Genomic DNA, 27,045 nt, shown 5'->3' on the forward strand with positions numbered 1-27,045 from the left:
AGCTTTCCAAATGGTGTCCCCATGATCAAAGCTAAAAGGAGGCAGGGACATGTGGACCACATTTGAAGTGGGTCCAAAATGAGGAAGCACAGAGGCCGTTTGCTTTTTCAGAGACTCCGCGATTAGAGAGATGTTCATTTGAGGCAGAGGGTCCTGTGCTGGCAAATTCTTTCTCCATGAATTCCCATAATATACCTGAGGAGGCTATGGATAGTCCTAACTTACAGATGAGGACGCGGAGAAGCAGAGAGGGTGGGTGATCGGTGCATTGTCACACAGCCTTTTACTGGCACAACCCCAGACTTGGCCTCACTTTCCATGATCTTTCAGCTGCATAGCCACGCAGCTTTTTACAGGGGCGGGGCTGGAGCTCAGGGTTAAGGCTAGGCTGAAATTCCTCTGGAGAAGCGGCCACCGTGCTTCCTGACCCCCTGGGAACTGAGCGCAGAGAGCAGATTTTCCTAAAGAATGAGAGGAGAGGAGAGATGGGGCCAGGAAGTCTGAGGAAACAAACCCCTGAGTGCTCCAGAATCTGGAAGGACTGTGAACTCTGTTCATTCATTCCGTCATTCCTTTGCCACACGCAGTGATCACAGACTGAGTGCCTGCTGCTGGGTGCACAGACATAGATAGTGAGCAGAGCAGATGTGGTCCCTGGCCTGGCTGGTGGACAAGGTAGATTTCTTTCTGCCTTTTTCTCTTTTCTTTCTTTCTTTTTCTTTCTTTCTTCCTTTCCCTCCTAGTAATCCATTGAGCACTGTATTTAGGAGGAGGCTGATTTTAAAATCTACTTCTTTATGGAAAAGGGTCAGGATGTGGTGAGAAAGGACAACTCGGGAATGTGGCATGGGCTCCCTGGTGGTGGTGACAGTGCAAGGGGGCTGGAGAAAGTTGTGGCAGGAAAAGCCCTAACGTGGCGGGGGTCCAGGGGTGCAAAAGCACCTGGCTCCGGGAATCCCAAACAGACCAGGTCCAGCCTTTCGCTGCCAACAAAATCCAAAGGCAGAGAACCCGAGTGGTGGTAAAACGAGAAGTTTCTTTCAGTGAGGCCAACGCCGGGAAGAAAGCAGACTAGCGTCTCAAGACCCCCTCCCAAATGACGAAAATACTTCCAGGTTTATATAAGGAAACTGTGGGACAAAGTCAGTGGGTATGAGCGTGTGGCCAGTGATGTCAAGCACATCGCTGTCCCGGGATCCATCACAAGTGGGGTCTTGCTGGCTCAGGGCAGTCCCTCTTGCTTGTTGGGGTAAATTTTGGTTCCCATCAGGGGATGGTTCCCCTGCAGGCTCTTTTGCCTGAGTTAAGAGATAAGCTGGAAAGAAGTTCATCAATTAGAAAGTACCGACTGAGGTGGAATGGAGGTGGCTGAAGTCCTGGGTTACCAACGCCAGCCTCTGCGAGCGCTTGGCTTGCCCCCCACCCCCGCCCCGCCCGCTCATGGCACCCGGCCGCTGGCCCTTCCGGCTGGACTCTTCCCAGCCGGTTTCCTCTGCATCCCATCTGGCCGCCACCAGCAGGACGGCACTCTTCCACCTGATCACATCTTTTTTCCAGAGTACTGGGCCCTGCCCCACGCTGCCCACAAGACCTCGTGAAGGGCCCTGCCCATTATTCACTGCCCGGACCCCCCGGGAAAGCCGCGCCCGGGGTCCTGGCCGGCAGCCACCTTGGGAGCCCAGGGCAAGCCCTGCAGGCCGCGCCAGATCAGGTGGACCTGCCCCCGCCCCTCGAGTTTCCGCTGCCGCGGCGCGCGCCCGGCGGCGGCCCGGGGAGCGCTCCCCCGCCCCGCCTTGACCGGCCCTCAGCTGCGCATCCCGGGCGCCGCCCCACCGAGTCCCGGTCACTCCCGGCCCGTCCCGGCGCCGGCCACGCCCCGCGCCACCGCCCGGCCGTGATGTCAGGTGGCGAGACCGTGACGTCACAGAAGCGCGGCGGGGCGGCCGGCCACGCGTCGCCATGGCGACGGCAGGCGGGCCCGGGCGAGCGGCGGGAGCCCCGCCCCCGGGAGGGTGGACGCTGCCCGGCTCCTTCCCCGCGCGCCCGCGCGCTCTCCCCTGCCCCCACCCAAGCCGTGGGGCGCGCGCCTCCGGGAAACCCCCCGCGGGCAGCGGTCTGGCAGCCCCGGAGAGGCCGCAAAGCGCGGCGGCCGTCGTGCGGCGGCGCCCGCGGCCTCGAAGCCCCGCCCCGCGCTGAGCCGTCGCGCGCCCCGGGCCGGACGGCGGCTGCGCAGTGGGTGCGGACCCTCCCCCGACGCCGGGGCGTAAGCGCGGGCCGCGGGCGACGCTGCGAGACCGGGGCGAGCCGGGCGCCCGCGCGGCGGGGACGGCCCGCGCCAACATGCGGAGGCCGGCGGCGGCGGCGGCGGAAGCGGCGGCGGCGGCGGCGCGGGAGCGGGGGCCCGAGCGGGCGCTGGAGCCGGAGCCGCGGCACGAGCGGGGCCCGGAGCGGGGGCCCGCGCCGCGCTGCTGAGGGAGCCCGGGCCGCCTGCTGCCCGGCCGGCCACGGCCACGGCCACGGCGGAGGCCCCGAGGTAAGGACGCGCGCGCCCTCGCCGCTGCCACGGCCACGCGCCCGGGCCGCCGCGCCCCACCGCGCGGACCCCTCACTCCAGACCCTGTTCACCCCCGCCCCCGGGGCCCGTACTCCAGCCCCACGTCCCCCGCAGCCCGGGGACTCCCGCGTTCTACCCGCCGCCTCCTCGCTCCAGACCTTGCCCCTTTCCCCGGGCTCAGGCCTTACTCATTCCGGCTGGCGCCTACCTTGCAGATCTCACGGTCCTCCCCGACCCCCTGACTCCAGACCCGCTGTTCTCCACGGACCCCTCACTCCAGACTCTGCTGTCTTCCACGGACCCCTCACTCCAGACCCTCCTGCCCACTCCCGGTGTGCCCTGACTCCAGACCCTGCTCTCCTCCACTGTCTCCTGACTCCGGACCCCACTGCCCACTGCCCACTCCCCAGGTCCCCCACCCTCCATCTTTCACCCTGGACCCCTGCCCCAGCGCACCCACCCGTTCCTGGCTTTGTGGTGTTGAAGGCCCTGAGGGAAGAGCAGGGGCTGGGGGGTGGGGAGCGCTGGGGTGGGGAAGGGGCGTGCAGCCCGAGACCCGCAGCAGGAGGGGTCTCGTCCAGGGTGACCTGTTGCAGGGCACTGCTTGGGAACTGCGGCCTCGGTGTGGCTGTGCCCTCCCCCTTCCGCCCTTGCCACCGGTTTTGTTTTCCGGAAACACTTCGGATCAGGGAGGGGGTGAGGTGTCTATGCGCCCGGGGCGGTGGCCACGCTGATCTCCCTGCCCCCTTTTGCCCCAACTTTCTGGGGAAGCTTTCATGTTAGGGGCTGTCGTCCTGGGCAGGCTTGGGGGTTCTTGGCCTCTGGACGGCATTGTTTGTGGGCAGTGGCCCTGGAGGGCTCCAGCACTTTGTTCCCAGTCTCCCCACAGAGGACCCTGGCCTGCGGGGGCGTCCACACATCATCCATCTGCTGGGGCTCCATCTGTGTGGGTCCTCTGTCCCTACCCTGAAGGACATGGCCAGGCTCAGGCCCCTGTAGCTCGTGGGTGTGAGAGATGAGTGGGAGCACAAAGGCTCCAGTGTAGGGGGGTGATGTCCGCAGGGACCTGATCTGGTCCCCGAAGGAAGTGGTGTCTGTGACGAGAACAGATTGGGAGCCAGACCCGCAGGTTTGAAAGGGGGAAGTTTGCGGTTTCCCTGGTAGTTTGTTTTTGTTTTTCGCTCGTGTCTCCAAATTGTGCCCCCGGAAAGGGACCCCCAGGCTCTGCAGGTAGATGGGCAGGGTGATGGCTGGGGACTGACTGCAGCACCTCTGGGAGTGCATAGGGGGTGCACACACCTGAGATGATCTGCCCCCCGCCCCCTTCCCAGAATGGTGTCAGTAGCCCTGATAATTGGAAGGGGCTGGGGGGCCACCGCTGTGTGTGCTGCATTTGGCTGATGGAAGTGTGACCTGCGTGGGGCCGTGGGGAGGGAGGTGTGAGAGGAGCTGGCTGGACACACCCGCCCCGCCCCAGCGGTGGGCAGAACCCCAGGGGCGCCGGGCTCGCAGTAGTCATGGGGCACAGGGCTTGCTTTTTCTGCCTCAGGTTGGCAGTCGGACCTTCTTGGGTAAAGGGGCTTGTGGTCGGATTTTGACTACTTCTCATTTCTCTCGAGCGGATTGGGGATGAGTGTCTCGTTGCCTGGTCCTGGGCGTGTCCCTGCTCGGGGAGGATAGAGCCCCTGTGAAGACAGACTTCTTTGAACTCCTGGTTCCGGTTCCAGCTGGCTTTCCTCCTTTTCTTCTTAATTACATAGTAATTATCTGTGGGTCGGGAGAGGAAGTAGGTGAGGTGTGTTTTTTTTTTTTTTTTAAGTTGAAAGCCTTCCCATCTACTCATCCCCGCTCTGAGGAAGCCGGCATGCTAGGCAGTGGACATTCCAGACACCTACGGTGTCACCTGTGTCCACGGGGATTTCCTGGTGGGTCTGAGTAAATGCTTGGGACAGGTCTGGGGGCCCCCGCTGACCCGGTTCCCTCAGGGCTGTACTTGTGGAGGGTGGCGTTTCTCCTGGGATGCCCAGTAACCTCTTGTCCCGTGATTGCCTTTGGTGCCCATCCCCTGGCCCCCATGGAGCTGTCCCAGGCCACCTCACGAGCAGCAGGGTCCCTTGTCCTGGTTGTGGTGGATTCTTGGTAGATTCATTCCAGGTGGGCGCTGAAAACCCAGGGCTGAGCAGCTGGGGCTCCGTCTCCTCCTGTGAGGAGTTAGAAGTCCATCAAGGCCATGGGTCAGGTGATGGGCAGCGGGCTGGGGAAGGAGCAGGAGAGACGGGGTGCTGGGGGCCGCCAGCCTTCAGGCCTTCGGTGGCATTGGGCAGGCCAGCGTGGGCGTGCTGGTTGGGGTTGGGGTCTGCATCAGTGTCCGGTGGCCCGTCGCACCCGATGGATGCCTCGGGGTCTTGGGCTTCGCAGCGGGACATGCCAGGGAGCGCTGTGATGACTGGTCGGCAATGTTGACGTGTGGCACACTCCGTGAACCTTTGGGGAAGGGGACACCTGAACCAAGTCTTGGTTGGCGTGGGAGGACCCCACCTAGGGCGGTTTCGAGTCTGCTCCCTTCGCCTTTGGGGGCTTGGGGAGCCCGTGCCGGGCCGAGCCCTGAGTGACCCGCTGAGTGTGGAAGACAGCGCGCACGCCTGTGCTCCCCGGTGCCCGCGGGACTGGCCCACGCAGGAGTGGGTGTGGCGGGAGTCTGCTTGTAAGCACTCCCCCGCCCTCACTCTCCCCGTGGCTGGTGGCCTGCCTTTACGTCTCTCTCCTACCCGGCTTCTACAGAAGCTTGTGGTGCAGGCCGTGCTCGCGCAGGACCCTACTGGCGTGGGGGTCCACATGCAGGGCCGGAGGCGCTGTCACGGGGTGGGGATGACAGCACATCTTTTCCTTGCTCAGAAACCCCGTGTCTTCCTGCTCCCAAGAACAGACCGTGGCTCTGGGCCCGGCTGTCACGCCGCTCCTGTCCAGGCCTTGTCTGGGGTCCCCTCCTCTAGAAGGCCTCCCACGTGCTCTGTTCAACCTCGGGGGGCAGCCGGAGGTCCCCTCTGGGAGCCTTCCCCCTTGGGACAGGTCCTTCCCCTTCTGGGAGCTCGGCCACAGCCGTCGTCGAATGCTGGGTTATTCCTGTGAGTTCCTGGTGGCGCGAGAAGGAAGTCAAGTCAACTAGCAGGCCGGAGCTGGGGTGCGAGGTCGGCTCTCAGGTTACAGCTCCCGAGGTTCTCGAGAGCCGCAGTGACGCGGAGTGAGTCCCTCAGCGGAGAGGGTGGCCGTGGGGACCAGCGTGGACGGGGTGCGTGCAGGGGAGGGTGGGGACACCCGGGGCCATCGCTCCCCCCGACCCCCGCCGAGGAGGGGCTGCTTGCACTTGGGCCGCTCCCCCCAGAAGCGCCAGTCCAGGAGCGTTCTTGGCGGGCGGGCCAGGTGCCAGCCGTTTCCGCGCTGCTCAGAGCCTCCTGCCAGACCCCGAGTGGCTCCGGGGGGGGGTCCCGGGGCCGGCAGTTGTTGTCTCAGAGGTGGAAAGGGGCGTGACGTGTTGTTACCTGCCTTCCCGTTGGGCTGTGATACCTTAGAGTCCGAAGACAGTCGGGGACCCTCCTGGAGCTGACAGCTCATCTGGTCTTGGGTCTGGAGAGACCGGCTAACTCTTCCCTCTGCGGACATGGCCTCCACGGGCAGGCGTTCCCAGTGCTGCCCCAGAGGCTGTGCCTGTCATCGGGGGTCTCTGCTTGCTGTGGTCCCAGGACCGGGCTGCTGGGCACTGAGTAGGCGGGGTGGCTGACCCAGCGGGGAGTGGGCCCAGTGGAACTTTGCTGCCAGCCTGTGGTCGTAGGGGCTCTAGACAGCACCCCTCGGTCGAGCGAAGCCTCTAGCGGCTTCCCAGCAGAGGGATGAGGACGTTTTAGTCTCTCCAGGGTCACCTGGGTGCCCCAGGGATTAGAAATCCCAGACAGAGATTTCCAGAAAGGCTGGGGGCTGCGGGGGCGGGGGAGACTGGGATGTGGTTTGTCTGGACGCAGGCACCTGAGGGCTCTCTCACTGGTTCTAGAAGTGCTTAGGGGCTGTGCTGGGGGGCAGATGTCTTTACAGAATGTTTACTGTGCCACCTGTGCGTCTGTGCTGGCTCTCAGGACTCACCCCCAGCCGACTCAGGAAGAGCCAACGTACCGGGGGCGGGGGGCTCAGGGTTGTGCCTCTGCCGTTACACCAGCAGGGAGGGTGGTCGGGGGGCTCGTGGCTCTGCTCGCTCACGGCCCACCCTCTTAGTCCGCTGGCCCCCGCTCTGGGCCGCCTTCTCTTTCCTTCAGCTGCACTGATGGGTCTGTTGGAAATTTCTGCCGAGGACACTTTCTACACTCGGCTCTTTGCCTTTCGGCACTGCTGACATTGGGCTTGGATCGCTCTCCGAGGACGTCCTGGGCGCTGTGGGGGCTGAGCGGCATCCCGGGCCCCACCCACGCGATGCCAGGAGCCCTCCAGTCGTGACGGCCACAGATGTCCCAGGTGTCGCCCACTGTTCCTGGGGGCAGGATTGTCCCGGGTGAGAGCCCCGCCCTAGAGATTTCCTGCCAACCTGCAGCTGTTGCCGTGAGCTGGAGCCCCGAGGGAGCCCGTCTCGGGGCCTCGGGGCCTCCCAGGGTCTCGGGGCCTCCCAGGGTCTCTGGGCTTCCCTGGGTCTCGGGGCCTCCCAGGGTCTCGGGGCCTCCCAGGGTCTCGGGGCCTCCCAGGGTCTCGGGGCTTCCCTGGGTCTCAGGGCCTCCCAGGGCCTCGGGGCCTCCCAGGGTCTCTGGGGTTCCCTGGGTCTCGGGGCCTCCCTGGGGGTGTGGCCGGGCCTCCTTGGCTCTCGGTCCCAGTCCCGGACCTATAAAGTACGGCCCTCCCTCGCCCCCCAGAGCAGGAAGGCTGAGGAAGCAGGTGGGGAGAAGGCGATGGGGGCAGGTCATTCCAGCAGCCATTGGGGAGGTGGCCTGTGCTGCCTTGTGGCTCCCTGGTGGCCAGGGTCGCCCCACGCCCGCCCCGCAGGGGGCAGCTGTGCGTCCCTGCCACTCTGCCCTGTCCTGCTCCTTCCTGGTTTCCTCGATGGCCGCCTGGCTGCAGGGGGAGGACTTGTACCTGCTGCCCGGGGAGGGGAGGGGAGGGGAGGGGGTGTCTGCCTTCTGTTCCGGGTGGAGGGCCCCGCAGCCAGGTGGGCCGGGGAGCTGGTCAGGAGATGTCCTTGGTTGGTGGGGAGCAGAGAGCCACAGCGGATGCTGCACTGTCTCCTTCCAAACCTGAGGGCCCTGCTCGGCTGGTCCCCACCCACCTCGTGGCTCTTGCCCTGGCCCCCTGCTCCCCGGTGCCTCTCACCCCTGGGCCTCGGCTTCCCCGGCTGAGGTCGCTCGGTGGTGCTAGGTTCCTGGGTGGTGACCCCGGTGGAGTCCCCCGGTGGGAATGGGACTCGGGCCACACGGCTAGTTGACAGGACACCGGTGGCCTTGGCGAAAACACAGTAGGTGAAACTCACTTTATCTTGTTTTGCTCAACGTATTTAGGGTCACGTAGGCGTGTCCTTGCTATTAGAGGTTGTTGGGACGGTTTGCTGTTTTCTTCCCGTTTGGGTGTGTATTTTATAGTCTTGGTTCGTCACTGCTTGGAAGCTACATTTTCTTTGGAAATGCTGGGTCTTAAGAGTACACACGACTGAGTAGAAAATTAGCGCCCTTGCGGCCAGAAGGCTCTCAGGAGGTCTGCCAGTCGGCCGTGTCTAGGGACCTCGGTTTCAGCCAGCCAGATGTTGCCGGGGATGAGCGTGTCCCCCACACCGCGAGGGGCGCAGCCATACGGAAAGGTGTCTGTTGCTCAGCTGCAGTTGGTGTTCACTGGGCGCCTTGCGTTCTTATCCGCTCTACCCGGCTGCTGAGGCCAGGGCCGCTTTGGGCTGGGGCGGGTGGCTGACGGGCCTGTGAGGTGTGGAGCGGAACCTTCACGGTCTCACGGTGGCCCCCAGGCCACACTCCGGCCACTCCGGCCACCCGCATCAGCATCTCGGATGGAATCCGCGTTTTCAGCAGTCCTGCGAGTGAATCCCGGTGCGGTCTCCTGGGTGTTGGGGACTGTTCCGTCTCGGGGCTGATCTAGGGGACTGTGGTTGGGGGCTGCCACACTGGGGCCAGAGGCAAGGGCTGGGCAGCTGTGGGGTTTCTTTGGGTCTTGAACCGGCCCCTACTGCTGCACGGGGAGGGCAGCGTCCCGTGTGCCTTAGGTCGGCCCGCTCCTGGTGAGCCCCGCGCAGGTAAGTGGGGGTCCTGCCGTCGCCCCGAGCCCCTCACTGGGCCTGGTGCGCCTTCACCGCTGTGCCGAGTGAGCTCTGTGTCCTCCCCGTGGGCTGCGCCCGTGGGGGCAGGGGGCTCGCCCAGGGCCACGGAGAGGGGCCGAGGCGCGCAGCTTGGGGTCGCCGAGCCAGCCCTCCCACCTCTCCTGCGTCGTACACTTCCTGTGGCCCCACGGGCCCTGAGCAGGAGGCGTGGCCCCGGCTGTGGGCTTTCTGCACGGGTCTCCCCACTCGCTGTGCCTTTTTCGCCAGCTTTATTGACACATCACGCTCTCCACTTGGTTTTAGTCGAGACGAATTCACAAAACCGGACAAGTTCACTGGAATGTGCACCTTGGTAGGTTTGGTTTTTATTTTTTTTTGGTTTTTTAAGCTTATTTCAGAGAGACAGCGCTTGTGCGCGCATGGGGGAGGGGGGCAGAGGGAATCCCAAGCGGGCTCTGTGCCGTCAGCACGGAGCCCGACTCGGGGGCTTGAACTCAGTGAGCCTGTGACATTGTGACCTGAGCCGAAATCAAGTCAGAAGCTTAACTGACTGAGCCACCCAGGCCCCACTTTGGTGGTTTTTAACACAGTCACAGGGTTGTGCAACGGTCATCTCTGTTCAAATCCAGAACATCCCATTACCCCAAAAGAAGCCCCCTGAGCCCCCGTCCCCACGAGCCCCCTTCCCGTCCGTGGACGAGTCTGTCTGGACGTTTCACACACGTGGGCTCACGCCCTGCGGGGCCTCTCGTGTCGGGTTCCCTCCCTGAGCGTCGTGTGTTCGGTTCGTCCGCGGGGCGGCGGGGGTGGGCGCCTCGCTCCTGCTGCGGCCGAGGGACGTGCGTGTGCACGGTGGACACGTGTGTATCCATTCACCCGTCTGTGGACGTTTGGGCCGTGTCCGCCTTTCGACTGCCGTGAACACGGTTTCGTGTGGACGTGTGTTTTCGGTTCTCTTGGGTGGACACTGAAGAGCAGTGTTGCTGGGTCACGTGGTGGCTCCGTGTTTAACCTTTTGAGGAACCGGTGGCCGTTTTCCACAGTGGCCACTCGTGTCTCCTTCCTGGGTCAGGGTCTGATCCCTTTCCGGGCACGTCTGCCTCCTCTGGGCACCCTGACTGGTTTCTCTGCAGGCCCGCCTCCCCGCTGCCTGGCACTTTCTAGAAAGCCGGGCTCCCGAGCCTCATGCGGCAGGTCTCCCGGCTCCCGAGGCCGTGGGCTCCCCTCATCCACCCCCCTCTGAGCGGTGAGTCCAGTGTCTTTGAGGGACACGTGGGCCTTGTGAGGACACAGAGTCAGTGCCCTGGTTTTGGTGGTTTTAAGTGGCGGAAACGCCGTGTGCGCACGTGGGTAAGCACGTGCTGACCCTACAGGGGAACATGAAAGGACGTTGGGAGAAGCCCCTCGGAGCCTGGCAGGTGGGCACCATTGGCACTTCAGCGTGACCCCGTGGGCATCTGAAACACAGGAGCACGCTCAACCGTGGGACCTGCCAGGCGGTGCCTGCCCTGGACGGCCGGCGCGGCTCTGACTGTGGGGGGGACAGAAACCGCTGGAAGGCCCCGTGGAGGCTCAGGTGTGGGCTGAGTGGGGGGCACGGTGCCCGGCACATGGGGCACGCGCTAGACTCCTTCCGGGGGGGGCTGCTGCCTCCGTGTCGCCTGCGTTGACGTAGCTGTCGGCCCTTCCGGCCCTGGCGAGAGTCACTGGGGTCCCTAGTCCGCTGCCGTGCCTGGTTCTCGGGGACGCGTGTGGGTCGAGGGGTGGTCCTTACCCTGAGGGAGTCCCTCCCGCAGGTAGCCCAGTGCAGCCCCAGTAGAACCAGAGAGACGGGGCAGTGCCCTCTCTGTGCGTTCTGGGTGGTTTGCAGGGGCCTTGGGGGCCCTCCAGGGCCCACACCATGACCTCCGACCTTTGTATGCCCGGTGGCTTCGCGTGTGCTGTACCCCGAGCTCACCCCTGAGGGTGGCCAGGCCTGGGGCAGAAGGGAAGAGGCTAAGCTCCGCCTGGCTCCCCTTCCTTCCCCCCTCCTTTCCCCTCTTCCCCACTCCTCCCCGCTCCTCCCCTCCCCCCCTCTGCCCTCCTCTTCCCCCTCCTCCCCCCTCCCCCTCCTCTTTCCCACTCCACACCCACTCCCCCCCCCTCCCCTGCTCTCCCCTCCTCCCCCACTGTTGTACATTGTTTTCATGGCGGAGGGTGCACTCACCTGGAGGGAGAAAGCAGATCCCTGCCTGGGAAAGGCAGATGCGGGAGTCCTGGCGTTTCTCCCCACACCCCAGCTTGTGAGGGGCCCCTGAGCCCGAGAGGCCACCTCTGGGACCTCTGCCCACACACAGGGACATGGCTTTGTGGGGCTGGCACCATCGCTGCTTCCTTTCTGTGCGCGAGGCCACCGAACCTGCAGAGCGGCGGGCGGTCCCTTGTCCCCCTGCGGGCCTGTGGCAGTGCAGACGCCTCCTCCACCCCCTTGGAGGATGTCCCCTAGGAAGCACGGTTCTGCTGATGTCACGGTCGTTATTCCCGCGCTCTTGTGGCTCCTGAACGCCACTCCTGTTCTCAGTCTCCGACAGCCTGACCGGTGGCGATGGTCTCCGTCACCGATGAGCCTTGAACAACACGGGCGTTGGGGGCGCCGGCCTCTGAGGGCCGAAAATCCACGTGGAACGCCTGAGTCCTCCAACGCCGTTGACCGGAAGCCTCGCCCGCGACTAAGCCGTCACCGACAGGGGTCTTTGCCTTATGGCAGAGCGAGCTAGAGGGAGTGAGCGCCCCCGGGAAGGCGGAGGAGGAGGAAGTGCTCTACGGGGCCGCGCCGATGGAAAAGTCCGGAGTGCGTGGGTGCCAGCCCGCGCTTCCCGAGGCCGGTGCACGTGGCCCGCCATCGTGGGGCCGTTTGTGTTTCTTCTGGGGCTTTGCCTGTTCTCTCTTTTGCATCCTGTCGTTTCTGGATAGTGTGCCGTCACCGTGAAGGTAGTGACCGCCCCTCCCTGCATCTGTGTCCTCTCTTCGCGGGGACGCTGGTCTGAGGAGAGGGCCTACCCTGATTTGCAAATAGGGTCACGTTTCTGGGGGTCAGGACGTGACTTCGTGGGGACACAAGCCCGCCCACCCTGAGGACTGCTGTGCTGCTGGCGTCGCGGTCACAGTCACGCTGGGCCGGTGGGCCTGCCAGGTGAGCGGCGCCCTGGGGACCATCATGTGCGGTGGGACGCGCCTGCCCCCTCGGCAGGCAGTAGCTCCGTGGAAAGGTGCGGGTGGGGGTTTGTGGGCACAGGCCGGTGCTTGCTGATGGTGGCTGGTTCCAGACGTGCGCCCTCCAGGACAGTGTGTGCCAGCCCCGGGCAGCTGCCGAGCCCTGGCACACGTCCGGCACGACCGAGCGTGTTTCCGGTAATGTGACGGTGACTCCTTGCTGGACGGCTCCGCGTGGACTGTGTGCGGGGCGTTGGGGGGCCGGGGGGGGTCAGTGCTGCCTGAGCAGCAGGACCCAGCCGGACGCTCGTGCCATTAGTGGCCCAGCGTCTCACGTGAGCCATCCGGTGGAGGGCCTGCGCCCGGACCAGCCACGCGGGCATCCCTGCCGTCACCCCGGACCCCTCCCGTTTGCCTTCAGCCCTTCGTTTCGGAAATGTTCGGACGCAACTGGGTGCAGAGAGAGGCCCCACGGTCACCAGCCTCCCAGATATCATTTCCTGCCGCTGGAAATAGAGCAGGAGGTGCCGGCAGGTGACCCTGGGCCTCGCCATGGCCCCACCGTCTGGAGGACGGCTGCTGACAATTCTTTGCTTGGTCCTGGTGGCCACAGTCTAGGCTGTGGGGCTTGTGGTCGGGACCTTGCCTCTCTTTTGTAATCTGATTAATTCTGGGAGAATTCTAGCGTGTCCAGAGGTCACAAGGAAAGTACAATGCTCTGGACGCCCCTACTCTTCACGGCCCAGCAGCCTGTCACCTGTGCCTCTGTCCCTCGCCTGCCGTGATGGGACCAGCCTGTCTCCTGTCCCTGCGTCCCGGCCAGGGCTCTGGGCAGGAACCCTGTGCCCCCTCAGTGCGCCCGCGGGCTTACGCTCACCCTGGACGTCGGCCTTTCCCTCCTGGTCACTGAGAAGTGACCTCAGGCCACCCTCTTGGCACACGTAGCCCGCGTCTGTGGTTCCCACGGATGACGGTTCTCCCGCTTTCACCCCGCCGGTTAGCTGGCAGCCCCCGCCGTGGGGGTCGGGGTGGGGTGTGCACTCTCCTCCCCGGTTTATTTGGGGTCGGGGTCCTTCATCGTAGCTCCACTGTGACGACCCGTTGCTGCTTAACTTGCGTCAACACTGGCCTCGTCACGGGGGGCCGGTTGGGCTGGCGCCCGTGCCTGCCATTTTGGGGCCGCTTCCTTCCTCTTTGTCATAACATGACCTCGCGGGTGACCTTGGGCTTCTCGGCTGCTGCTACAAGGTCGGCCGTGTCTCCGGGGTCCAGGTCGCTCCCGGGGAGTGGCACCCACAAGGGGAACTCGGGGCTCCTGGGGCACTGTGACCCTGAGCCCAGGTGACTCTTGGGGAGGGGGCCTCGCCTACGCGTCCGCAAGCTCAGGAGGGATGCGCGTGCCCAGGGATGCCCGGTTGGGTCCCGAGTGAGGCGCATGCTTCTGAGTCCGCACCCACCGCCGGCTCCTACCTGCGCTTAGGCAGGAGGCTGCCTGCGTCTGCACGTGCCCCAGCTCTGGGCCAGGCTGGTGATGTCAGCCAGGGACTGTGACATCACTGAGTGGGGCCGGTCAGAGAAGGGGGTTCTTGGAGCCTCCACCAGGGGAGCTGACCCCTGGCCCTGACAAGATGGGGGACGCCCCCAAAACCACAGCAGGTAACTCAGCTGAGGGGGCACTCGCAGGACGGCACTGCCCCGGCCCGGAGCAGTCTCTGCAAAACCCGCTCGGTGTGGCCACGGCGGGCCGGCAGCTTCCAGGGGCTCTGCCTGGGCGCTGGGCAGTGGTCCCTGCGGTGGGGTTCCTACCCCGTGTCAGGAGCCCGGGCCCACGTTGGTTGCGTTGGGACGGGGTTTATTTTCGTCCCGAGTGAGGGATGGGAGGCCCTCTCCCCCAGGACGATTATTTTTAGCTCTGGCGCTGGGCCTGGGCCGACAGCAGACACTTCCGCTCCCCTGAGCTCTCGGGTTACCCTGCCTCCCCCAGGTATGCCGGGCTGGGCCCCTGCCCGAGCATCGTTCTCACCAGGCTCTGGCCCCGGACCTGTTTCAGCGGCGCTGTGTCGTCCCTGTCCCTGCTTCCCACCCGCCAGCACGTGATTCGCTCTTGCCATTCCCCTGCGGGTCCCACCTGGCTTCCAGAGTGTCCCGAGGGGACCCAGAATGCTCCCATGTGGCCCGCGCTGGGTGGGGTGGCCTGCCAGGGCGTGCCGAGTTTGGCCACCGTCCGGAACATTTGCAAGTCTGTGCTGCCTTTGGGGTTGCGGGGTGGTGGCCCTTTCCTCGTGAATAGGGGCCGGTGTCCTCCGGGCTGTCCGTGGAAGGGGTCGCAGTGGAGCGCTGCTCCCCCGCCTCCATGGCGCCTGCCGTCCTCTGCGGGCGGTGACCCACGTGGCGACCGTACAGCCTGTTGTAAGGAGACCTACAGGGGCAGACGTGAACCAACCCTTGGCCAGCACGCGGCTTGGGGAAGCTGCCGTTGGGGGGCGCCGGCGTTGTGTCGAGGGACCTGTGGGCCCCGGGACCGGCGGTGGGGCGGTGCGTGCACGAGCAGGCCTCCAGCGTTGCGCCCGGTCGCCTGGTCTCTGTTGCCCGCGGGGCCGTCAGAGGCCCCCTTGGGACCGTGAGGCCACGAGGGGCTGCAGGGAGGCGCACGCAGAGGGAGCCTGTTGTGGAGTGGGGAGGCTGGTGGAGGCGGCTGCCAGACCCCGGACCCCCAGCGTCACAGGGATCTCTCAGAGGGGACCCTCGAAGCCGTCCCACAGGGGCACGCGGGCCTCCCTGGCCCACAGAGGGCGGCTCTGCGCGCCCAGGAAGGGTTTGCACCCCAGATCACGCGGCCGGGCGGAGATGGAGGGCGTGCCTGCCGATCTGGGGTGGGGACCGAGGGCGCCTCCCACCTGGAAGCGCAGGTGGGGGTCACTGCGCAGGGGGTGAGGGGGCTGCTAGGGCCGAGGAGGGGCCTCCCAGGAGGGCTGCGGGCTAAGGTGCAGAAGCGGGAGGCGTCCGGAGGGGCGGCTCCTGTGTGCCTCGGGGCAGAGTGGTACGGGTACTTCCTGCCCCATGAAGCCTGTGTGCAGGGTGGGGTGGGGGGTGGAGTCCGGACCCGAGTCTCCCTGCCTGCAGAGGGGGTCGCCGAGCCCTCCCCAGACCTTGTGCTCTGCACCGCAGCCTCTCCAGCTCCGTTCTGGTGCCCTGTCCCGGCATGAGCTCCTGTGTGCCGGGAACGGGTTGCTTCAGAAGGGCAGAGACCCTCCCATCACTCGGGAGGTGCCCAGGGTTTGAGAAGCTGCGTGCCAGGCCCCGGGACAAAGACCGCATCTATGGTTATCTGCCCCGAGTGTGTGTCCCCCTGGCTTCATCTGCGTGGAGGCCGTCCCTGGCCGCCTGCTTCTGTGTGGCCCCGAGGAGGTCCCGCTCCTGGCTCCCGCCCCGTTTCTTTGACGCTTCCTCTTCGGGGCGCGCCCAGGGCCCTTCAGCCCTGAGTTCTGCCGTCATCAGGACAGTGCAGATCATGAGATGAGGGCGCGTTCTGTCTCCTTGGGGTCTTTTGATTTCCCGTGGGTTTTCCATCTGATTGACTCTGGCGGCCCGTGTGTGTCTGTGTGTGTCTGTGCATGTGTGTGTGTGCACATGCGTACGTTCTTAATTACTTTGTGACGGAAGGTGTGTGTCTGCAAGGGACGCAGGCATTCGGGGAGCTGCAGACTAGAAGCACACCCACCGCAGGCCGCGGCACCGGGGCTGGAGGGCACTGTTGTGCGCGCTGTGCGGGCTTCCAGGAAGTCGTGCCGCCAGTTGGAAGTTTCCATCTGAGCCGGCAGGTGCACCCCCAGGTGTGCACCGCGAGAAACAGAAGCTCGCGTCCACACGGGAACTCGTGCACCAGCGTCCGTCCACACACACGCTTCTCAGCACCCAAAGATGGACACGACCCAGATGTCCGCTGACGGACGAACAGATACGCTTGGTCCACCGCGCGCGCACACGTCCCTCGGCCGCGAGCAGGGGCGAGGCGCCCACACCCGCTGCCCCATGGACGGACCCTGAACACGTGACGCTCAGGGAGGGAACCAGACACGAGAGGCCACACGGGGTGTGAGTCCGCGTGTGTGAAACGTCCGGAACAGGCCCATCCATGGACACGAGGGGGGGGGGCTCGTGGGTGCTGGGGGGTGACTGCTTGATGGGGATGGGGTTTTTTTATTTTGGTTGATGGAATGTTCTGGAGTTGGATCACGGTGATGGTTGCATAACTGAACGTATTGAAGACCTCTGAATTGTACACTTTTCGAGGGCGAGTTGTATGATATGTGGATCGTATCTCCATAATGCAAATAATAAACTAGGGACTTCGAAGCCAAAGCAGGCAGCCTCCACCCTGCGGAGGAAAGAAGTGCTCTCTGGCTTTTCTCTTCGGATGGATCTGATGCCCCCACCATACGCGGGGAGCAAGGCTCTGGCATGAGCTCAGGAGGGCGGCTGCAGCCGGGGGAGGACTTTGTTCTAATAGTAAACTTCAGACTCGGGTCCGTCCGTGTAGACTCACCTTCAGGTGGACAGAGGCATTCGCAGGCCTCTGGGTGCTCATGGTGGGCGGGGGACGGGTCCCATCGGCCCCAGACGTACACATTCCTTCCCGGGTGAGCCCAGCCACCGTCCTGAGACCCCATCCCCCCTGCCTGTTCTAGGCCATGCCACTGATGGAGCGAGGAAGTTGGGGATCTGTGCAGACAGCCTCCTTCGGGGTTGGGCCCTGTTCGCGACTGGTCCTCCAGGACCCACTGGAGCGATGGCCCAGGGTCCCCAGGGCGTACCAGAGCGATGGCCCCCAAGGCAGGCAGGGCCTTGCTTCTTCCTGACTAGGAAGCCTGAGGGCCTGAGGTCTTCGTGGCTCAGGCAGGGGGGTGGGAGGAGCTTTCTAAGCGATGCGGATGCACACGTGTGTGCGTGGGCATGTGTGTGTGCACCACACCCCGGACCCCCTCCGTGGGGGCCCCCCGGCCCTGGGCTGGTCAACGTCGAGGGAGTACTGGGGTCAGGTGACACGGTCACTGCCTCCCTGGGACGTCCCGCAGCAAGGGCGCTTCCACACCCTGCCCACCCCGCTCACACAGCCTCAGTGTAGTTCCCTCGAGGTAAAACCGCTGCCTGCCCCTACCCGCACTGAGCCCGGCGGTGCCCACGCTGCCCTGTCTTCTGTCGCCTGGACTCTGGTGGTCGCTCACGGACGGTCAGAGGTGCACGGCCTCTGCAAGATGTGGGAAGGCGTCCGGTGCCTGTGGGGCGGGAACTCGCAAGCTGGGTTGTGGCGCTCTGGGCCTGATGGCGGTGTGGCCCCTGGCGCTGCACTCAGACTCTAAAGGGGGACGCGTTTGGTAGGGGGCGCTTAGAGGAGCTCGTTGGTGGTTTCTGTTTGAGGAGATTCTTCAGCTTTGGTGCGAGCAGCTGGCGGGGGTTGCAGGCGGAGGCGTGGCTGAGAGGCCAGCTTGGTGGCAACCACAGACTGCAGGGACGGGGGGTGGGGGTGGTTGGGGAGGGCTGGGCCTGGGGACACAGACCCGGGGTGGTTTCTGTGGGCACCTGTCCCTCACTGCTCCCAGCTCGGGTGGCTGCCTGCTGCCCCCTGCATCCTGGGGGCTGCTCAGTGTCTGCCCTGCCCTCCACAAGGCCAGCTTCGTACCCAAGGGGCCAAGGCCAGTCCCACCCCGGTGGCACGCACGGCCTGTGCCCTGTCAACCTCGGAGCCCGCCTGACCTCCCTCGGCGGCTGCTGCCCAAGTGAAGCCTTGCCAGGGTCAGGATCCTCCGCAGCCCCACCTGACCGCGGGGTCACAGGCTCCTGGAATTAGGCCCAGGGACATCGTGGGGTGGGGTGCTGTGCGGGGTGCAGTTCAGAGGCCTCTGAGGTCAGTGGTGAGGGCCTGTCTCCCAACCTTGGGCACATTCTGCTCTGTTGTCTGTCTTCTCTCTACCGAGGAGCACACCCTTGGCTTGGGGAGAGGGCCCGGCCCTCTCTGCACCCAGCCTTGGTCTCCACACCTGGCTTTAAGGCTCTAGGGCCCCTGTCTCTTGACTGGCCGTCACCTCTGCCAGCAGAATTGTGCTTGAGCCATGGGGTGGGGGTCAGAGCACCCCTCACACGTGCAGTTCACGATGGCCTGAGTCACTGCACTCCTGTGCATCCCAGTCCACAGCCGCATCTGTGCCTTGAGAGATCTTTCCAGGACGCCACTATGCTGCACAAGCCTCTGTGGCGTGGTTTTCCGCTAACACCACAGTCTTGGGCCTCCCTGCCAGTCTGGGCTCTGGACCCCGGGGCTGCGTCGGGGGCAGGGGGACAGATTCCGGCCTAGACTCTAACCTGTGCCTTCGTTTCTCCGCCAGCTGGGAGCCACGAGATTTGAGGCGGCGGGACCGGTCAACAGAATGCGTCCTCCCTCTGCACGCGACCCCGAGGCCACCGAGATGAGCGCCACGGCCGGGCCCTGGCAAGCGCCCACGTCTCACTAGCAGGGAGCCCGCCGGGCCACCATGGTGTACTAGCCCCGAAGAGCCGCCCGCAACCTCAGGTCTGCACAGACCCGGGATTTGCTCGGCAGCAGAGTCACCGTGGAGAGGCCAGGGTACCACAAACTTATGGATTTTGACAAGAAAGGAGGGAAAGGGGAGTCGGAGGAGGGTCGGAGAATGTCCAAGGCCAGCGGCCGGACCAGCCATGGCGTCCGGAGCTCGGGGACCAGCTCGGGGGTCCTGATGGTGGGCCCCAACTTCCGGGTCGGGAAGAAGATAGGCTGTGGCAACTTCGGGGAGCTCCGGCTAGGTGAGCCCACTCGTGTGTGCGTTCTGGGGCCCGGGGGAGGGGAGGTCCTGGCAGGGCCGCGGTCACCGCTCCCAGATGGTTTCCAGGTTGTCGGGACTGGGAATTCAGGTACGTGTGAGTTTCTGCCCCCGAAGGAGGAGGCTGTGCTGGAGGGGCGGGTGCCCGGCCTCACCCCTGCGTTGCTGAGGGCCAGTTTTGTGGGGGGGGGGGTGGGTCTGGGCCCCCGTGTGGGTGGACCCACGTGGAAGCCGCTAGCCCTTAGCTGGTGGGTGCGGGTGCACGTGCGAGGTGAAGCGAGAGCTCGGCTCCCTCTCCGCACTTGGCTCAGCAACCGTACGCGGGGCCGGGGTCACTGGTGGCCCCTCGGGGCTGGGTTGACCTCCCTGTCCTGAGCCAGAGCCGTACCTCAGCCGCTGCAGAGGCTGCCGGGGTTGGGCTTGGGGAGTGTCACTGCCTGTCTGTGGCTTCCCCGGCCCCAGGCTCGGGGTTTCTGAGCCAGCAACGGGCAAGGGCTGGGCTCCAGTCTCCGTGTGCGGGTTGGTGGGGCGGGCAGGGCGGGTGCCGGGCTCCAACACCAGAGGCGTCTGTCATTCAGCGACTGACGCTGCCGGCTTCACGGGAGAGACAGGCGCCTTCCCCAGAGCCGGACCGGGTGTACCCGGCCCGGCCCGCGCAGCAGGGCCCCCGGCAACCTGGTGACCAGTCTGCAGCTCGTGCCAGATGGGGCCGCCTCGACGCACGCCTGCCCCGTTAGGATGCGTGTGTGCGCACACGCGTGCTTGTGCAAGCAGACGGACACGCAGCGGGCCCGGTCCTGACCTGCGGCCTGGTGTGCGGATCACGGTCTGTACAGCAGGGGTCTTCTGCACCGACAGAAGAGTGCGTGTGCTGGGCCGTGGGTGCAGCGGCTGGTAGCTTAAACGTTTCCTAAAACTGAGGTATGTGTTCCTTTCCGCCCGGCTTTTGCTCTGCGAGGTTTCGCGAGTGTCCCCGCGGTTGGGTGTGTAGGTGACCGGTTGCTGTCTGTCACCCTGTCCATCTGTGTGACCGCACCTCACCGTCCACGTCTGTCGTCCTGCTCGGGGACGCTCAGCCGGGGGTAGGTTTCCGCCGTCGTGAATAAAACCGGCCTGAGCGCACGAGTGTTTCTGTTGGAGCCCCAGGTCGGAGGGGAGGTGTGTGTCGATGAGAAAGTGCGGACTGGTCTCCAGAGTGGTGGTAGCTTTTCTAAGCTCCCGCGGGCAGCGCGCGAAGGTCCGGGGTACCCCAGTCCTCACCACCATCTCAGTGGCCAGGCTTTTCCACTTTGAACGTGCGCGTGGATGTGAAGGGGTTTCCGCGTGGCCTTCCCTGATGACAGTGAGCTGGACGTTCCGAGAGCCCCTTTTCACCTCTGGCGTCCGATTTCGATCCTGCGCTGTTTAAGGTGGTTTTCTTTGTGACAGTCCCGGTTGGGGCTCCTTGGAGCCGCGTCGGTGTGTGTAATACTTCCTCATTAAACTGGAAAAACTTCAGTTATTATTTCTTCGGGTTTTTTTCTGCCTCCGTTTCTGTCTCTGCATCCTCAGGCTCCAGTTACACGTAGGTGGAGAGGGTTTGATGCTTCCTGTAGGTCCCTCAGGCTGCTCTTCGGTTTTCTTGTAGTTTTTTTCCCCCTGCTTCACTCCAGTTACCTTTTGCTCTGGTGTGAGTTCACCCTTCTTTTTTGCTGCCGCGTCCAGTCTGTTGTTGGAGTCATTCTGGTGACTTCTTGATTTTCTATGTGGCATTTGTGACTCCGCTCGACCCCTGCTTCTCTCTCTCGGGATCTCCCAGCTGCTCGTTCAAACCTACTTGTAACCGTTTTACAGGCCAGGTCTTTGGCGCCTTTGACTATGTTTTTCCTTGTGATTGTCTGATTTGCCTCCTTTTCTACACGAGTGGTGTTTCACGTGTTGGAAATTGTGGGTGTCTCATGGTATTGGTCGGGGTTCTGCCTTGTCCTGGAGACCCCTCTCGATAGCGCGAGGGCCGGTTTTTGGCTCCGTTAGGGGAGGCTGAGGGCTGACCTTACTCGAAGCCTGGAGCCACCCGGTCCCGAGGCGAGGGCTTTCTGGGTTCCCGGCCGAATGTCAGGGGAGGTCAGGGCAGCCTCCGCACGCTGGATGGCCACGGCTCCGGCCCTGTGTGGCCCCCGGAACCTTCCTCCTGCTCGCGGCCCCTCGGGAGGTACTTCCCGTCTGGCCTCTGGACTCTTGCCTTCCGCCCGTGCAGGGGGCGAGGCTCCCAGAGCCCCGAGTGCCTGAGCTCCAGCCCCTGCGGCCTGCACGTCCCCAGACCCCAGTCGTGCCGGACACACCCACTCTCGCCTTCACCTCGGGCTGCACTTCAAGGAGACTGGCTCTCCCTGAACTCACGTGTGCAGTCAAAACACGAAGGTTTCTTCAGCAGGACACAGTAAAGTTAGCAGTTCCCAGAAAGGCTCAATAGAACATCTGCTTATGAGAACACGTGGCTAAGAGCGAGGCCGGGCAGGCCGCGGGCAGGCCACTGCTCGCACAGGGCACCGTGTGACAGCGCTGGTTCCTGCGCACAGATGCTGCGATGAAAAACGGGCAAGAGGGGTGCCGGCGGGCTCAGTCGGAGAAGCACGTGGCTCTTGATCTCGGGGTCATGAGTTTGAGCCCCACCGTGGGCTGTAGAGGTTTCTTAAAAACTTGAACATGGGCGACAGATGTGAACGGACACTTCGCAAAAGCAGACAGGCCAACAGCCGGGGAGCACGGGAATCTTTCCGCCGCAGGAGCCCGAGCAAGGCAGCCGCGTGAGTTCCTCCCTCGGGGGGGCCACCCCAGCAAATCTGCCAGACGAGGGAGCCGGCCGGCCCCGTCGGAGGTCCCGTGTGGCGCCGCTCACGTCAGCCGTGCTTGTAGAAGGACCTGGGGATGGGGTGGTCGTCCCCCAGGGTCACGGGTAAGCCAGGCAGTGTCCCCGTGACGGACGTGCCGCAGCGCGGCGTGCAGGAGGACCCAGGGAGGAGAGAACGTGCCAGATGATTCCGCCTCGGAGGCTCCCTCTCGGGACGTGAAGGTGGAGACTGACCGGGCAGGGGCGTGCGTGGTAGCCACGTTTTCTGTCCTGATACAGGGCTGGCATTGCACAGGGTTCCACGTTTGCCAGAGCTCCCGGTCTGAGGCACGTAAGGTGTGTGCATTACAGGTAACTGTCTCCCTGGGGAGAACGAGAACTGGGTCCACCCTGAGCTTAATCCGCGGTCCTAATAGGCTGGGATGTTGACGGGACAGGCTGCTGATGTCTGCGACTGTGAGATGCTCTTTTTTTTTCAATTAAAAATAAGGGAGATCCAGCGGTGCCTGGGTGGCTCGGTCGGTTGAGGGCCTCACTCTTGATTTTGGCTCAGGCCATGGTCCCAGGCTCTGCGCTGAGCACAGAGCCTGCTTAAGATTCTTCCTCCTCCCTCTGCCCCTTCCCCACTGGCGCCTGCGCTCTGTCTCAAAAATAAAAAAACAAAAGAGCAGGGGGTGACAGCTGCGCAGATACGCAGTGGGACGAAGAGCAGGCTACTGATGTCATCTAGGCAGTAAGGACGTGGGTCTTCCCTGCACCGGTTTTCCATTTTTTTGGTTTGAAACTTTCATAACACAGGAGGCAAAAACCTATTTGTAATCAAAGCCCAGGGAGCAGGGCTTGAGGGGAACTTTCTTTCCCTGCTGAGAGTCCGCAGGAAGCCTCTCAGTTGTCACACCGAGAGAACCGAGGTCTGCGGGAAGATGGGGCCCCTCTGCCCACCCCTTCCAGGCCGTGGCAAGAAATGGGGGAAGCGGAAAAACCGACCGGGGAAGCAGCGAGCTGGGGCTAAGCCCAGAGGCGTGATCACGTGCACGCAACAGCCAGAGCGGTCTCTCAAGAAGCAGTTAGAAATGAATTTTTCTGTTTGAGCAACAAAGAGTTGGAAAATAAACATTTAAAAGCAGTACCATTGTAAGTGTGCCCAGACCTGCCCAGTGCCTCCGGAATAAGTGAATAAAGGACGTGCAGGCTCTTCACCAGGAACCGAAAACATCAGCGAGGGAAGTTAATTCCCAGTCGTGGCTGGGGCCGGGATGTCCCCTCCTCAGCCTCTCCTGCAGGCCTGAGGCGACGTCTCTGCAGCCTTCTGGGGACGTTGACAGGCTGACTCTGAAACGGCCACTTGGAACAGAGGCCCGAGAGTGGCCGACGCAGGGCCAGGCACCCCCACCCCCACCCCCCACCCCCCCCCCCCGCCGGGCGCCGCCGTGGTGGTGCAGACACCTCGGAGCACGATGGGGCGGGGCGGTGCGGTGACCCATGCCGTGGGCTGACGTGCGTGGGGAGCCCTGGCCGTGTCCTGTGAGGCGGGACTCAGCCATGTCTCTGCCACCACATCGGGGCGGGTGTCGCCCAGACCGTGCACCGGGATGGAGAGGAAGCCGAGGCCTTCTCCCACGATGGATCCTACTCAGGACAGCGGGACAGGTGGTGATGGAGCAGGTGTACCATGTGGGGGCCACGTCCGTGGACTTCAGGGCCTGGTGAGGCCAGTCCAAGGGCAGGGACAGGACAGTGCGGGCAGGGGCACAGGCGGGCACAGCGCCGTGCACGGTAATTTCCACAGGGGCTGGGGGCCGGCATTTAGACTTGAGGGGTCGGGCGGCCCCTCCATCACGAGGCAGGTGGGGGCTGGGTGTCCGCACACAGGGAGGTGAGACCCTTCACAGAAGCCCCGAGCTGCCGGAAGGCCCGTCTGGGGTACTGCGGGCGTCAGGGGCTCTAGTTTTGACAGCTCTGTGAGTTTGGGCTCCCTAGGGGTCCTGAGGGCTGGTGATGGGCTTGGGAAGGCCGTGTGCCCTGGGCTGTGTGTGTCTCTAACCCATGAGGCACACACTCCCAGCCCCAGGTGTGGTGACTATGTTGCCCCGAGAAGCCAGCCAGGGACTCTCAGCCTACCAGGTGCTGCCGGGCAAGGTGTCACTGGAGCACAGGTTCCTTCCTGCACGGGCAGGGGCCTGGGGCCAGTCCCTTCTCTGTGCCACGAGGGAGCTCCCCACCCTGAGGGCCGGGAGGAGGGTGTGCAGCACCTTGGGTGAGTCCTTTGCAGGACTTGACCAGGACAGGCCTCTCTGTGGGGCTTCTTGCCAGGGGGGCCTTGCTCCACAGTGAGGGGGAGGCGGGGTCCAGGGAGCTGGGGGGGGGGAGCGGGCAGGGGCCTGGACGCCTCCTGGTTCTCCGCGGTGGGAGCGGAAGGGGGCGCCCCGGGATCACCGCGGCCGTCTGTTCTCTTTGTTTTTATAGATGGGAGAAATTGGAGCGAGCTGGTGTGCTGGAGGGAAGGATCCCATAGAGAGGAGTTTGGGACCAGCCCCCTTGAGTGGGCGGGGTGGGGGTTGGAGGGGGAGGAGAGGCTGGCTGGCAGGGTGGGCTCTGCGATGAGGGTGTGGGGCACATGAGCGCCGCCCATGGTGGGGGTGGGGCTCGTAGGCGTTCTTGTTACTCCTAGGACATGGTCAAGTTCAAGGGGGGGGGGGGGGGGCTTGGCCCCTGGGGGGGTCTCCTCCCTGCAGGGGGGTGCATACCACGCTGACAAGCCTCTCTTCCACAGGGAAGAATCTCTATACAAATGAATACGTAGCTATTAAACTGGTGAGTCCCGGCCCCCCCTCCCGCCTCCCTGCCCTACATCCGTCCCCGCTGCCCGGTCTACAGGGGAGGGGCGGTGGGCACGCACCTCGGTGACCCGACCGCCACGTCTACCTGCCCCTCCCAGGAGCCCATCAAGTCCCGGGCCCCTCAGCTGCACCTGGAGTACCGCTTCTACAAGCAGCTCAGCGCCACAGGTACCCGCGCCGGCGCAGTGCGGGGGCCGGGGTGGGGGGCGCCTCGCCTCGCGGGCAGGGTCCTCACAGGCCCGTGTGTCGTCCCCTGCAGAGGGCGTCCCTCAGGTCTACTACTTCGGCCCGTGTGGGAAGTACAATGCCATGGTGCTGGAGCTGCTCGGGCCTAGCCTGGAGGACCTGTTTGACCTGTGTGATCGCACGTTCACACTCAAGACGGTGCTCATGATCGCCATCCAGCTGGTGCGGGCCGAGGGCGTGTGGGGGCGGGGGCGGGGCGAGGGTGGGGAGGGGCGGGGGGAGGGGCGGGGCGGGGCGGGGCGAGGGGCCGGCCCTGAGGCCCGCCGCCCCGCAGATCACGCGCATGGAGTACGTCCACACCAAGAGCCTCATCTACCGCGACGTGAAGCCCGAGAACTTCCTGGTGGGGCGCCCGGGCACCAAGCGGCAGCACGCCATCCACATCATCGACTTCGGCCTGGCCAAGGAGTACATCGACCCCGAGACCAAGAAGCACATCCCGTACCGCGAGCACAAGAGCCTGACGGGCACGGCGCGCTACATGAGCATCAACACGCACCTGGGCAAGGGTGAGCCGCGCGCGGGCCGGGCGGGGGGGCGCGCGGGCCGCGCTGACCTGCTCTCCCCCCGCAGAGCAGAGCCGCCGCGACGACCTGGAGGCGCTGGGCCACATGTTCATGTACTTCCTGCGCGGCAGCCTGCCCTGGCAGGGGCTCAAGGTGGGCGCGGGGCCGGGGGCGCGGGCGCGGGGCGCCGCCGGGTCGGCGTCGGCTGACCGCTGTCCCCGCAGGCCGACACGCTCAAGGAGCGCTACCAGAAGATCGGGGACACCAAGCGGGCCACGCCCATCGAGGTGCTCTGCGAGAGCTTCCCAGGTGAGGGACGCCGGGTCCGCACCGCCCCGGGCCCGCGCGGCCCGCGCCCCACTGACCCCTGTGTCCCCCGCCGGCTCTCCACAGAGGAGATGGCCACATACCTGCGCTACGTGCGGCGCCTAGACTTCTTCGAGAAGCCTGACTACGACTATCTGCGCAAGCTCTTCACCGATCTCTTCGACCGCAGCGGCTTCGTGTTCGACTACGAGTACGACTGGGCGGGGAAGCCCCTGGTACGTGGGGGTCCGGGTTCCTGGAGTGGGCGGGGCCCCAGGACAGGCGGGCCAGGAGCCTGGGTGCCTGCTGCCAGCGGGACCCCGGGTTTGTGGGGGGTGGGCAGAGGCCGCCCGGCCTCAGCGCTGCGTCCTGCCCCCCTCCTCCCCACCCCCCCACCCCCCCCCCCCGCAGCCGACCCCCATCGGCACGGTCCACACCGACCTGCCCTCGCAGCCTCAGCCTCGGGACAAAGCCCAGCTGTACAGCAAAAACCAGGTGAGGGGCCGGGGCAAGGACCCCAGTGATGTAGGGGTGGGGTAGGGCCACCCGGCTCCCCTACTGTACTCCCCCCACCGCATCCCTCCCCAATCCTAGGCGCTGAACTCCACCAACGGGGAGCTGAATACGGACGACCCCACTGCCGGTCACTCCAACGCCCCCATCACGGCGCCCGCAGAGGTGGAGGTGACTGATGACACCAAGTAAGGCCCCTGGGCAGCCGCGGGGGGGGGGGTGGGGACGCCTGGGGCGGGCTCCACACCCCCTCCCCCTCGCGTATTTCCCCTCCCCCGCACCCACCTCCCCCGAACCTCCCACCCCGTTCAGGTGCTGCTGCTTCTTCAAGAGGAGAAAGAGAAAATCGGCGCAGCGACACAAGTGACCCGGGGCAGTGGTGCCCTGAATCCTCCCGCCGCAGCCCCTGGGACCAGCTCGTCCGTGGCTGTGTGGCCCACGGCCCAGACGCAGACTGCAGGGCGGCCGCAGCTGCCCGCCCCCCTCCCCCCCCACGTGGGGTCACCTTCACACGAGACTTTGGCCGAAATTTCTACACCTGTGTCTAGTCCTCCCCTCCGAGAGCATTAACTATTTGAAACAAGGAAACGAAACACAGCGGCCGCCCGCCCTGCGCCCCTCCCGCCGCCGAAGTGAGTAGTCGGCCGCCCTGTTGGTTTCATAAAGTCCAGCTTGTCTCCCTCGATCCAAAGGCCGTTTTCTCGAGGGGGCGCTGTGGGCGACGCTGCCGGGGGCGAACCCGCCGCGGGCCTCCCCCGCACCACAGGGGAAGGTGGGGTGGGGGCGGCCCCCCCCAACCAAAATGCTGCACCAAAGCCTGGGCCGGCGGGCACAGCCCCGCGGCGGTTCCCGCGGCACCTGCTCGCGGGGCCGCGTCCGGAGCCCGGGGGCGGCCCCCCCCTCCCGCCTGGCGCCCGCGCCCCGGGGGGT

The 27,045-nt window shown here is 64.8% G+C and overlaps 1 protein-coding gene across 1 annotated transcript; it reads left to right on the forward strand.

Annotated features, from left to right (window-relative positions):
• The first annotated feature begins 13,607 nt into the window (after window positions 1-13,607).
• CSNK1G2 (casein kinase 1 gamma 2) lies at window positions 13,608-26,800 on the forward strand. The gene is made up of 12 exons (XM_042927805.1): window positions 13,608-13,694; window positions 18,422-18,857; window positions 24,478-24,518; window positions 24,643-24,712; window positions 24,804-24,952; window positions 25,065-25,299; window positions 25,364-25,449; window positions 25,521-25,605; window positions 25,690-25,838; window positions 26,014-26,097; window positions 26,197-26,303; window positions 26,428-26,800. Exons 2-12 carry the CDS (start codon window positions 18,674-18,676, stop codon window positions 26,480-26,482), a joined length of 1,245 nt encoding a protein of 414 aa, XP_042783739.1. The 5' UTR covers window positions 13,608-13,694; window positions 18,422-18,673; the 3' UTR covers window positions 26,483-26,800.
• Window positions 26,801-27,045: the final 245 nt, after the last annotated feature.

The sequence above is a fragment of the Panthera leo genome, chromosome A2, assembly GCF_018350215.1.
Source record: "Panthera leo isolate Ple1 chromosome A2, P.leo_Ple1_pat1.1, whole genome shotgun sequence".
Classification (NCBI taxonomy): domain Eukaryota; kingdom Metazoa; phylum Chordata; class Mammalia; order Carnivora; family Felidae; genus Panthera; species Panthera leo.